Source organism: Acanthochromis polyacanthus, chromosome 21 (genome assembly GCF_021347895.1).
Source record: "Acanthochromis polyacanthus isolate Apoly-LR-REF ecotype Palm Island chromosome 21, KAUST_Apoly_ChrSc, whole genome shotgun sequence".
Lineage (NCBI taxonomy): Eukaryota > Metazoa > Chordata > Actinopteri > Pomacentridae > Acanthochromis > Acanthochromis polyacanthus.
Window position 1 is genome coordinate 1304825 of NC_067133.1, and position 13722 is coordinate 1318546.

At 40.2% G+C, this 13722-nt stretch overlaps 1 protein-coding gene across 3 annotated transcripts in view; it reads left to right on the forward strand.

Moving 5' to 3' along the window:
* Nucleotides 1–13722, forward strand: part of pih1d1 (PIH1 domain containing 1) — a 27425-nt gene continuing 13703 nt past the window's right edge. The window contains exons 1-10 of one of the 3 annotated variants that reach the window (XM_051940995.1): nucleotides 6–138; nucleotides 2537–2593; nucleotides 2676–2773; nucleotides 4423–4480; nucleotides 4638–4826; nucleotides 10849–10910; nucleotides 12073–12154; nucleotides 12232–12328; nucleotides 13124–13150; nucleotides 13241–13319. In XM_051940995.1, coding sequence (XP_051796955.1) covers nucleotides 2696–2773; nucleotides 4423–4480; nucleotides 4638–4826; nucleotides 10849–10910; nucleotides 12073–12154; nucleotides 12232–12328; nucleotides 13124–13150; nucleotides 13241–13319 — 672 coding nt within the window. In that variant the 5' untranslated portion in view covers nucleotides 6–138; nucleotides 2537–2593; nucleotides 2676–2695. Of the gene's footprint in view, nucleotides 139–2536; nucleotides 2594–2675; nucleotides 2774–4422; nucleotides 4481–4637; nucleotides 4827–10848; nucleotides 10911–12072; nucleotides 12155–12231; nucleotides 12329–13123; nucleotides 13151–13240; nucleotides 13320–13722 lie in introns of all 3 variants that reach the window. The other 2 variants (XM_022207214.2, XM_022207215.2) reach the window with 2 other exon arrangements.

The window sequence follows — 13722 nt, forward strand, 5'->3', positions numbered from 1 at the left end:
GGATTTCAGCGAGTTTGGACTTGTCAGTGCTTTTATTCTGAAAGGGCGCGACTCGGATGTTGTTGTTGTTGTGGTTCCGTTGGATACCGGTGTGACTTCTAATAGCAGTTTGTCTGCTGTTACCGGGACAATAAACAGGTAATCATTTATTGAAGTGTGCCGAGAAGACGAACGCAGTAAACACACGAAAACGGAGTGGGGAATTATTTGACACGAATAAACAAAACAAAAAGAGACGTCGTACGGCTGGTTGGTGGGTTAGCTATAGCTAAAGCTAAGCTAAGCTAAGCTAACCTCCACAAACCTGAACTAAGTGAACTGAAGCTGATATCTTTGTCTGCACATGTGTTTGTTTCTCTGATAGAACTGTAATAACGTAAAGAAGCCTCGCACGGTGAATGAAATGTGACTATATTTATGCTGGGACGTGTTTTTGTGTGTGGAAAGTGAAAGAGAACTTATTACTGAGTGAAGCCTTGACTAAGAAAGAGTCCATTGATAGCTTGCAGCCAGTATTTTGTCATGACACGAACCTGGTTGCAAAAACTGCCTGTTTCCAACAGTGCCAGCTGACTACGAAGGTTGATAGTTTGAGTTATATGTGTGGAAAGCGTTATTTTTGCTGTTGAAGTTGTCTTTTGTGTTGATATGAGCTGTTTAGAAGAGGAAACCTGTGATTCTACACATAAAGTTCAGTTTATTCGCTGTGATAAAACTCCTCTGACCCAGTGGAGCATGGACTCAGGACCTCTGGGGATGTCCTGTGGTAGTGGATTCTGTGGGTAATGTGGGTTGCAGGGTGGGATCGAATTAGATCAGGCTTATCCTAGACCATCTCACAGATGCTCAATGAGAAGAGAGTGGAACCAGAGTGAGCAGTTTAGCTCTGTTGTGTTCTCTGGGTCACTCCTGAGCAGTTTTTGTGGTGTGTCAGGGTATAAACTGGCATCAAGGACTGCTGTTGTTATGAGAGGTTGCTTGACCTGAACGGTTTAGGTGCATTATAACAAGATGATTGTTGTTCTTCACTTCACCTGTCAGTGGTCTCAGTGTTGTGGCTGATGGGCGTTTGGTGTGAACTAGCCATGGGAGAAAGGGGGATAGGTGGATAGGATGCAGGTTTAAGTCTTACTTCAGGCAGTTTTTTCAACTCCCGTGTTACTGCTTAAGAAAAATCCGCTTAACTACTGGAAACAATGTTCTCTGAGCAGCAGCCTTTCACACACTTGGTTCAATATGAGTTCTGTACATGTATGCCATGTGTATTGTGTATTCATGTATGTAATGTTTGTGTGTTCTCTAATTTTGATTTGTATGCATTGTGTGTACATGCTGCATTTTGGTGTTGTCAATAGCTGCTGCCTTGCAAAAGCTAATAGGGGATCTTAATAAAACAAACACTGTAAACTTAGCTGGAACTTCACGTCATCACCGACCTGTCGCTTTTCAAGCCCAGACTGAAAACCCACCTATTCAGACGTGCCTTTGACTCCTGGGACTCTTTTATTTTTTCATGTTGTCACAAAATGCCTCATTTAAATGTTTAAATTGTTGTCAGATTATTTGTACAATACGTCTGTCACTGAAATAGGAAATGTTCTTTTAAGATGCATTTTTACATAGATTTTTTCTTCCACAAAGTTACTTTTTTAATGTTGAATAGAATCTATTTAATTTTTCGCCTTATGGTTATTGTCTGCTGCGTTTTGGTTTTATGGTAACCAAATTGTAATGTTTTGTTTTATCGTGCTGATTTAAAGCACTTTGGTTTTCTTTTATGTTGTTGTAAAGATCTCTATGAATAGATTTTAATTGATTGATTGATTGATTGCAGTAAATTTGGATCATGCAGTACGGCAACCCTTCTCTGCTATTTTGCGATGCATTTCTACTTTTTGGTATCTTCATCCTCACTGGTCATCCACAGGATTAGGCTGTTACTGGTTCATACGTGGGAGTGGTTTGTAAGAAATGCACTTCAGTGAAAATGCCCGCATACATGCTGTTGTTTCCTCGTTATCTAAGCCTGGCAGCATGATGTTATACTCTTCACTTGATGGCTCGATTTGCTCTCTACATGGAAATTCTTGGCTAAATTCCGCTCATGAAACTGATACAGGTACCAGATGTCATCTTAACTGCTTTTGACAAACGCTGGATGTGATACCAGACAGTTAAGTTTACAGCATTCTCTAACTGTTTGTTCTTCTGTTCCTAGACATGTTGTATGTGTCTGCGTAGGCTGGTTTATGCCCTTAAAAACCTGCTAAAATTGTGCCATAGTAAATACCTGGAGATAAGATAAGGATGTGGAATGGAGTACAAGCAAAGTTTATTCAGTCACTGTACCTGTAGTTCATAGTCTGGTGTGGACCCTTGTTAGCGGCGTTACTGTGGCACAGAAACCAGAGGTCATTGAGTTGACTATGGGAAGTTATTAGTTCTAGTTTAAATGCTTTACCATATTGCGAGATTACCTCTTTAATGGGATGCTGGGTTCTTTCCATGCATTGATTATTGTCTCACTTTTTATCAGAACCGGCCCCTGAATTGCTTGGCAAAGCTAACCTGATAAATCTAACCAGCACTGCAGGTATTTGTTATTTATTTGTTTTTTTTAATGTGTTATTGTAAAAATTAGGTCTTTAATTGTTCCATTTCTTATTCGATTGCAGGATTCTTATCCACAGTAACGATGACAGACTCCTCACTTCTGAGCTCCGAGCTGGAGTTACAGCAACAAGAGGAACTGTATCAGCAGCTGCTCTTACAGGTAATTTTGTGTTTATTGTGAGACTTCTGCAGTCAGTGTGGCTGCAAGTGACAATCACAGTAAAAAAAAGGGGGGGGGGGATCGAGGTGACGTAGCGTTAACTCGCTCAGTAATGTCAGCTACACAGCGCTGTCTTTGGAAATGTTAGTGACTACTAGAAGCCACTGGTCCTGCCAGACCCGTTTGTTGCTCTGAAACTGAGCTTTTGGTCTGTACAATAGGCATTTTGACATCGCTGAAAACAGCTTTCTTACTGAGATTGTGATAAGATCGAAGCCACTCTCATGTCTGTGTGGTAAATGTGAAGCTGGAGCCAGCATCCATCCATCCATTCATCCATCCATCCATCCATCCATCCATCCATCCTTCCATCATCCTTCCATCCATCATCCATCCTTCCATCCATCCATCCATGCATTAATCCATCATCCATCCAGCCTTCCATCCATCATCCATCCATCCATCCATCCATCCATCCATCCATCCATCCTTCCGTCCATCCTTTCTTCCATCCATCCTTCCATCCATCCTTCCATCCATCCTTCCATCCATCATCCTTCCTTCCATCCTTCCTTCCATCCTTCCTTCCATCCTTCCTTCCATCATCTTTCCATCCATCCTTCCATCATCCTTCCATCCATCCTTCCATCCTTCCTTCCATCCTTCCTTCCATCCATCCTTCCATCCATGCATCCATCCATCCATCATCCATCCATCCTTCCATCCTTCCTTCCATCCTTCCTTCCATCCATCCTTCCATCCATCCTTCCATCCATGCATCCATCCATCATCCTTCCATCCTTCCATCCTTCCATCCTTCCTTCCATCCATCCTTCCATCCATCCTTCCATCCATCCATCCTTCCTTCCATCCATCCTTCCATCCATCCATCCATGCATTAATCCATCATCCATCCTTCCTTCCATCCATGCATCCTTCCATCCATCCATGCATCCATCCATCCTTCCATCCATCCATCCATCCATCCATTCATTCATCCATCCATCCTGTTGTTATGATAAGCTAAGCTAACCACCTTCCCTTGGTACCTTCCTAATGATATCAATCATCCTACTTTTAGTAAATGTGTTTCCAAAATGGGTAACTATTCCTTTAACCAGGAAACCGTTACGGATTTGTGTCCTCCTGTTGTATTTTTTCTGTTTCCAAAAGAAATAATGATGACATGACATTTTTAGAAAACCATAAAGAAACACAAAATAATATTTTTGGTCTTTCAGAACAAACTGATCTTACAGCTAAAGACAGTAACGATCAGTTTGCCCTGAGGATGAGAGGATCGACATCATCTGTAAGAAAGCATCCAGGGAACACTGTATGCTCTCAAAAGCCCACAATTCATCAAAAAAAAGAGAAAAAAACGTTTTGTGTTTTATGCATTTTTAATTGTTGGACTAGTGGCATAGCAGGTGATCTGATAATGAGAAACTTTGGCCAGTTTAAGATGCTTTAAGAAAACTTTTCTAACCTCTGCTGTCATTTGGTTGAGGAAATAAAGTAGTGCACCATTCAGAGAAGCTCTATCAGAACCCGGTCTGTCAAGCACTGCCTGTTCTGTTCCACTTTCACAGCACTATACGTCTGCAAACCATTACATAACAAAAACAAACTGCTGCTTTTCTGTTTAGACAATGGGACAGATGCAGCATGAAAATCCAGACTCCAAAGTCATCCGTCCACAGCCTGGTAAGCTTCATTACTCTGCTTTTTGTGTCAGATGTTTTATATCAGATGCAGGGCAGTTTGCTCATTAATGAGACTGTTTATGTTTTAGCTCTTGCCTTTTCTCTTCGTCATGCTTCGTTCCTGCTTTCTCTTTTCCTTTCTCTTTGTCCTCTCCCAGGCATGTGTGTGAAGACTTCCTCTGAACCAGACAAGCAGAAGGTTTTCATCAACATCTGTCAGTCCAACTCCGTCCCGCCTCCACCAGAGCTGTCCAGAGAGGAGCTTGTGGAGCTGCTCCAAGCAGAAGACCCCAGCGGCTACAGAGTTCCCATGAGCCTCGGGGAGCCGCACACAGAAGTAGACAACAGTATGTACCTAAACACAAAGAAGACATTTTATTTGGCAGACGTACTGTAGATTATATTTATTATACAGAAATGCTCAAGTAGGTGTCCTGTGAGGTCCATTTAAGATGGTTAAATTAAAGTGAAATTGTGACAATTACATGGTAAAGTCTTCTCTTATTAGCTGATATTATCCACTATAATGCATCAGAGCGTGTTTAATTGATTAACCCTCCAGTTGTCCTCATTTACGGGCACCAAAAAATATTGTTTCCTTGTCTGAAAAAATCCAAAATTTCAGAAAAAAAATTCCTCAAATTTCAGAAAATTTGCAAAAGCTTCAGGAAGAAAATTTCAGTTAAAGCTGCGAACAGCGTTGGACATCCCTCCATCTTTGTCCCTCCATGCTGACCTCTGCTTGCTTTTGGTTACCTGACTCCTCTGGTTCCTTGGTCTGCTCTTGGTCCTCCGTGGATTCTGGGTCAAGGAAAATCATCTGTTTTCTCCCTAGGTTAGCATAGCGGCTGTGTTAGCTCCCTATAGTCCAGAGCAGTTTGGGTGGAGCTTTTGGGTTTTAGTGCAGAGCTCTGGTTGCTTAGTTTTTGTTAGTTAAATTTCCCTTGTTGTTTTGTTCTCCTGCCTTGGTGTTACCAACAGTGGGTTAGCCTTAGCTTTTGGGTTGTTTTGTTATTAGTCTAATCCTCCAAATTTGGCAAGAAAATTCTTAAGAACATTCACCTAAAAATCAACCAAAATCCAGTGAAGTTTGCTAGACTTTGGTAAAAAAAAAAAAAAATTGTAAATATTCTTAAGAAACATTTTTAACATTTCTTTTTTTTTTCCTCCAAAAAATGTTCAAACAAAAATGTTGAAAATGTGGATGTCAGAAGTTTCACTGTGAAAATATTTTTTTCCCCCCATATTTTCAAACTTTGAAACGGGTCAGTTTGACCCGCAGGACGACACGAGGGTTAATAGTGCACTTGAATGGTCCTGAATGCAATTTTTCTTCTTCTGAAAGAAAGACTGTTGAATATTGATTCTGTTGTTTTTGGCTCAATTCACCTTCGATCGATCTCCCGTCGGTATAATTATTTTCCCTGAGTGAACGAGTGTAAAGTGTAACGGTAAATCGCTCCAAAAAATAATAATTATTATTGGGGGTGGCCAGGATGGATAGGATCAGGAATGAGTACATCAGAGGGACAGCACATGTTAGAGGCTTTGGAGATAAAGTCAGAGAGGCCAGACTGAGATGGTTCGGACATGTCCAGAGGAGAGAGAGTGAATATATTGGTAGAAGGATGCTGAGTTTCCCACTGCCAGGCAGGAGGCCTAGAGGAAGACCAAAGAGGAGGTTTATGGATGTGGTTAAAGAGGACATGAAGGTAGTTGGTGTGAGAGAAGAGGATGCAGAAGACAGGGTTAGATGGAGGGAATTGATTCGCTGTGGCGACCCCTGAAGGGAAAAGACGAAAGGAAAAGAAGAAGAACTAGATGAGCCCTCAGTAGAGGGCAGAACCACACCCTCTGCTGGCGAAAACCCTGTGCTCCCTATACAAGTGATGCAGTATGTATCAATTTTCATCATCGTGCGTATCTCCCTCCCTACTTGATCTGCAGACCTGTAACTCCACAACTGAGCAGGGGACCTTAGACTGATCTTCAGTGCCAAGTTTGATTATCCTGACTTCAGCGATTGCAGAGATATCGGACCGGACATAGCCACGTACATACATACATACATACATACATACATACATACTTACCCAGCCAGATGCCGCACAGAATGCAATAACCCCACCGACGTAGCCGTCGGGCGTGGTTAATTAATGGTAAGATGTTTCCACACGAGCATGCGCTGGAAATTAGGTGGAAAGAGAAAGTCAAGAATGCGCTGGAGGTCACATAAAAGCTTTGCAGTAACCATAAATCTTTGTTCAGACCTGCCCGTGCGCTTACTGAATTCTTGGCAGCAGCTTTAGAAAGTGTTATGTAAACACAGTAAGCTTTCACAATGGTTTTCTCAGCGCTTCACTACAAAACCTTCAGGAAGAATCTGTGAAGCATGAGCTTTACATATGCCCCAGAAGATATTTTTTCTTCCGCAAATATTCTCAGTCATGTGGTAGTAGAACTGCAGGGTTGATCTACTGGATTGTGTTCCAGCTTTATGATGCTTGCATGAGATAATCTACTGCAGCGGTGTAAAACTCATTTTAGTTTCGGAACCACATTCGGCCCAATTTGATCTCAAGTGGGCCGGAGCAGTAAAAGCAGAGCAGAATGACTGATAAATAACCACAACTACAAGTGCTTCCTTTGTTTTGGTGCAAAAAAGTACATTCTGAAAGTGTTCACATTAAAGGAACTATCTTTTTACAGAACGTCATGAACAATCTGAAATTTCTTAAGACAAATGAATTCAATTTCAACAATATTATTCCTCAGTTCACAGTGTCTACAAAGGCACAGAACATTTAGTCACAGGTATCTGGAACTGAATGATACAGTATTTTACTTTATGACCAAAAAGCAAGAGAAAATATTACAAAAATGAGACGCAAAACGTGGAAAAATGAGACAAATGATACGAAACAAAGCAAGAAATTATTCAAAAAAGTTACATAGCAACAAAAAGGAACAAATCGCAAAAAACAAGACAGTGACATAATGAGACACATGACAGCTAAAAAAAAACAAGAGACAAAAAATTAGATTAAAAAATGGACAAAACGACAAAAAATGGATAAATCACACAAGTGACAAAATGAGACACAAAATGATAAAAGAACAATAAACAATCTGGTATTTCACTTTATCATCAAAACAACTTGTCATGGTCTAGAAATGGTTTTAAATTTATAGTTTTACAGATTTACAGTTTGCAGTCTTCTCGGTAATTTTTACACTTTGAGGTCCTGATCGGACCCTCTGGAGGACCACTTTTGGCCCGCGGGCCGCATGTTGGACACCCTTCCTGGCTGCATCCTGCATCTCTGAAGCAGTATTTTTACTTGTGAAACCTGCGTTTCTAAAGAATTTACCTAATGTTGTTTAATGCGCCGTCTTATAGATTAGAATAGTATAGAATAGAATATAGACTTTATTGATCCTTAATAGGAAATTAATTTGTAACAGCAGCACGTCAGCATAGACAACCGAGACAATAGAGAAGGAGGAGTGGAAAAAAATGGCGGGAGACAATATTGTTCTGGTCCGTTCAGCTCTGTGATTTCTTATTCTGTGTTTTAATGTAACCAAGTTCACCATGTACAGTTTGAAGCTCAGGTTTTGGTCCCTGTGGGCACATTCCATAACTGCTGTATCGTCTGGCTGTGCAGAGTTGGTGCACAAACAGGATTCATGTGGTAGAGAAGGAAATGTGCAAGCTCATCAAGAAAGTCAGAGCGTGAAGTGTGCAGAGCAGCACTGAGTGGTTTATGGATAGAAGTTCAAACTAGAGGTTTTACCACACTTGGACCGCCCGGCGACAAAGATGACCCCTGTGACCTTGAAAATGAGGTCACGGTCACCAAATGCGAACTTGACCTGTGTCTTGTTATGGTAGACCTGTGTACCAAATATGGTGAGGCTACATCAATATTTATGGAGTTATTGCGCCGAAACCAAAGTGTTACAGACAAACACACAAGCAAGCAAGACCATGCAGCTGAAAACAATACCTTCCGGCAACGCAGTTTTGCCGGGCGGTACCAAGCCTTTTGGTGAAGGTTCCCACAGGTGGATTCAGAGACACATCGTTACGTGCCTGGAGATGTTTATCGTTGGGGGTTATGTCACAGCTGGCAGCACAGGAAATGTTACATACACCCCATGTCAAAAGTTTAGGACACTTTCTCATTCACATAAAGTAGAACCTGTCCTACAACTTTTGACAGGGGGTGTATCTACCAAGTTTGGTACACAAATGCAGCACATCAGGCTGAACAAAAAAGTCAGTGACAGCCACATTCCAAACCCAACAGGAAGTGAGCTATTTTGCGTTGAATGTCAGATTTTGCCCATTTTTCATTGTTTTCTAGAGCAAACTCCTCCTAGGGGGAAACTCCAATTCACCTCAAATTGGGCCAGTACATACAGGAGGCCTTAATGATCCAAAGTTATTAAAATCTTTTTCCAAAGTCAAAGGGCGTGTCCGTGGCGGCCTCTGGAATTTTGATCCGTCGCCATGAAATTTCAAATGCTGTGTAAATGTCCTGAACATGCTCCAATCTGCCTGAAACTTTACATGTATGATCAGAGTCCTGCCCTGATCACATCCATGTGATGAAATACACCCCCTGTCAAAAGTTGGAGGACAGGTTCTACTTTATTTGAATGAGACAGTGTCCTAAAACTTTTGACAGAAGGTGTAGCTGAAGAGGAGGTTGGTTTCCATCTGCAAAATGTAGAAACAATATTTTCCAACACCAAGTCAGATTCCTCGTAAACCTACTTGACGAAAACAGTTTTTTCCAGTTTTGATTTCTGAGTCTGAGTGAACAGGACTCAAAGTAGACCTCAGAATAGAGCAGGAACTACTTCAAGAAAGTCAACCTGAAGCTCTTGGATTCGTCTTTATGATCCCCTCAGTTGAAGTTCAATGAAAGTTTTGTGATCAATATTTTCAGGAGAATACCTTTGAAATCACTTAAGAATTCCTAAATTAAGAACAGAATGAATCTTGGCTACAAAAGCTATTTGCAAGCTGTGATATCTGCAAAAAGGGGTTGTCAGTTACTCATTTAGTCTGGTGTTCTACCTGATGCCAGTTATTGTTGATTTTTTTGGGTTTTTTTTAGTACGGGGGTCGTTGACCTACGTCAGAGTTTCGTGCCTACAGATTGATTTTCACCGTAAGTCTGAACTCTGGGAAAAATGTAAGCAAGCTGTTACGTGCATCACAACACGATCAGTTCTTTGGAAAAGTCGTGAATATCAACGACGTCCAGGCATGTATGAATCATTTTACAAGAAGATAACAGAATGTCGTAACGGACTGATATTGTTGTTGATGTTGAGATTTCATTGTCTATTGTTCAGTTCCAGAGAACGTGTCTTGTTTAGTTAGCTCACCTCTGATTGGCCAAGAGTCAGCTGTAGAGAGAGCTGGGAACAGCGGCTAATTCTGGAGCTAAGTTATCAGGTTTTGTTAGTTATTCTGGCGTTGGCTACGGCCCATAGTATCCCGTGTGAATGTTCAATAAATCACCAGAGAACCAGATAAAGTCTTACTCATTCATCACAGAGGGTTGCTGTAATATGTTGACCTGTTTTTACAACTTGATCCATGTTTGTTGGTGTTTCGCCCTGTTCCCAGTGTTTTATTCTAATTTCACTTGCATAGTGATGCAATCAGAAGAGTCCGATTTACTTTGGGAGCGATAACGAAGGGCAAAAAGTTAGTGACTGTAGCACAATCCAATGTGGTACAAGCGGTGAATGTAAGCAAAGCCGTCTTATAGCGCCACTTGATGACGTATTCATCCACTCCTCTCCTCAACTAGTTCCATGTAACCAGTTCTGACGTAACAATGAAATGCTGTAGGTCGAGGACGTCGTAAACCGAGGACCCCCTCTGCACCTAAAGAATAAAGGCATGAGCTTTCCCGTGAGAACATCAGCATTTAAATCACTAAAACATATCAGAAGCTCTGTTGTATTTCCAAAGCAACTAAACATTTCACAAAAGTGCTTTCAAAAGTATTTTGCAAACCAAGCTGAGCTCCTGGAGATGTTTCTGTTGACTCTAAAACGGAGACGGATCTTAGAATTTTTTTTTTTTTTTTTTTTTTTTTTACACACTAACTGGTTTCCTTACTTACACACACATCCAGACATCCAAACATTACACAGCTGAGAGGCCACGGTGTTTATATGTAGATGCTGTTCCCACATTTTAGTTTCCTGTGAGTTCCTAACAGAGGAGGCTCACTTAAAGAGAATTAGTTTGACCTGTGTCCTCATTGTCCTGTTTGTTTTAAGGCTCCATGATGAGTCTGTTTGCCTGAATTCAACACGTGTCTCTGCTCTTACTTTCAGGCTCTCAGGGCTGCACAGCTTATGATGTAGTCATCAACCAGGAGTTCTTCCAGAGGTGTCAGGTGTGTGGTTTTAATCCGTACGATGGTTGAAAAACAAACTACAAAATGAAAACGTTTTACATTTCATATGTAGTAATGCGTTGATCTTTAGTTATCACCTCCATTTGACCAAGATTAGGCCTCTCTAGAGTACAGTATAAACCAGGGGTGTCCAACATGAGGCCCGTGGGCCAAAAGTGGTCCTCCAGAGGGTCCGATCCGACCCTCAAAGTGGTAAAATTAAGACATTAACTGCAGATTGTTGATGAGTAAAACCATAAATTTAAAATAATTTCTAGACCATGACAAGTTGTTTTGATGATAAAGTAAAATACTAGATTGTTCTTTGTTGTTTTGTCATTTTGTGTCTCATTTTTGTAATGTGTTGTCATTTTGTCGTTTTTGTCTGAGTTTTGTCGTTTTGTTTCTAGTTTTTTTTTTTTCATTTTTGTCTCGCTTATGTTTTTTCTCTATTTTGTCATTTTATGTTTTATTTGTTTTGTGCATTATTTTGGTTGTTTTGTGTCTTTTTATTGCCTCGTTTGTGTTTTCTTTTTTGTCATTTTTTTCTTGCTTTTGTCATTTTTTGTGTTATTTGTGTATTTTTTTTCTCATTTTTGTCGTTTGTCCATTTTTTGTTGCTTTGCAACTTTTTTGTCAAACTTTTAGCCTTTTGTTTCGTTTTGTTTCTCTTTTTTGTCTTTTTTTCTTCGCTTTCATCATTTTGTGTTTTACTTTATTCATTGTTTTTTGCATCGTATTTGATGTTTTGTAACTTTTTTGTCTCGCTTGTGGTGTTCGTTCCATTTTTTGTAACTTTGTTTAATTTTTGTCTTTTTTTTTCTTTTATTTCATGCGGTTTGTCTCATATTTTGTAATTTTTTTGTCATTTTGTGTCTTGTTTTTGTAATATCTTGTCTTGTTTTTTGTGGGCTTTTTTTTATCATAATGTAAAGTACTACTGTTGTTCAGTTCTAGATAGCTGCGATTTAAATGAGGAGTTGTGGTTATTTATAGGTTGTTATGCTGTGATTGTTCTGATCTGGATCACTTGAGATCAAATTGGGCTGAATGTGGAACCTGAACTAGAATGAGTTTGACACCCCTGCAATAAACAATAAAATGTTCTTACATGTGTGATAAATAAGAATCTAAAATGTGTTTTTATGATTGTGTCTTGTAGGAGGATCCTTTATTCCAGCAGTTTGTCATTCTGGTGTCTGTGGAAGGTTTAGAGAATAAATACAACCTGGAGCTAAGCAGAGGTACGTGTGTGTCGGTGTAACGTTTCCCCATGGTTTAAGAACTTCTCATTTCGTCTGTTTTGTGTTTGTTTCTGCAGACTGGAAGGTGCTGAAGAACAGAAAGTTCTTGGGGTCTGTGAGCGAGCAGAACATCCGTACGAAGAGCAGGCCGGTGATCCAGGAGCTGCAGCCTCAGTACGTCCCTGGGTTTAAACACTGGAGGATGATTAGTAATCTGTTGCGGGGATTGTTTTCCTGGCTGCTAAAACAAGTATGTAGAGTCTTTAGCCCTCCTATTGTCCTCATCTATGGGCACCGAAAAATATTGTTTCCTTGTCTGAAAAACATCCAGCAAAAAAATTCCCCAAATTTCTGAAAATTTGCAAAATCTTCAAGAAGAAAATTCCATTAATTCCATAAAAGTTTTATTTAAAAAAAAAAAAAAAATCCCCAAATGTGGAAAGAAAATTCTTTTAAATATTTTCAAAAAATTAGTAAAACTCTTCAAAATCCTAAAAAAAATCTAAAATGATTCCATATATATCAGTAAAACTTCTAATAATTTCTTGAAGAGCATTCACAGAAAAATCAACCAAAATCCAGTGAATTTTGCTGGATTTTGGTTGACTTTCTTGTGGATGAAACATTTTTAAAATTTCCTTTTTTTCCACCAAAAAATTTTCAAAAATTTCCCAAAAATGTTGAAAATGCGGACATCAGAAGTTTCACTGTGAAACTATTTTTTTTCCCCCTCAACTTTAAAACGGGTCAATCTGACCTGCAGGACGACATGAGGGTTAAGTGCACTGATGTGGTTGCTCGTTCTTTATGAGAACTGCAGTACAGATGTAGTTCTGCAGCACAATGGAGATGATTACTTTAGGAATTTCACCAAGTGTGTGCTGCAGAGCGAAAAGCTGAAACGTGCAGCGATCTGTGTGGCAGCTGAGCTAATGATGTGTGACCTGATAAAATCTCCTTTAACTGCAGGGAGAACTCTGCTGCTGCGCCTAAAAGGTGAGACGCTTCTCTTTCTAGCTGCCTTTCTAGCTGATAAAATGTGCGAGTGGAGCAAAATGCTGACATGTTTTTGGTCTGGGTGTCCAGACCAGAGTTCACTCTGTTTGTAGAGCCTCCTGCTGGTGATCCAGAGCACCTCGTGGCAGAAATAAAACTTCCTGGAGTGGTAAGACTGAGAACACACACAGATATGTAACTGCACTCCTGTCTCAGCCACTCTCCTCTCCTTTCCTGTTCGCTCTCTTCTGTTGTATGTTTCACATGCAGATCTGAACCATTTAAACCGACCGGCCTGTCGGGGCAACTGTGACGTCCAAGCAGGATGTAGAAAGGCCTAATTAAATCTAGTAAAAGATGCTAAATGTGCAGTCCAAGGTCACTTTTTTTGGGTGCGGCTGAACAACATGAGAATCCTTTGTATTATGTAGAAGTATGGAATTTTAATTTAATAATTCAAGTTCTGCATGAATCTGGAAAACAGAAAAGTTCTGAACAGAATCAGCTTTAATGGCCAAGTTTGTACACAACATACAAGGAATTAGGTTTATGGAATATGGAAGAGAATAATA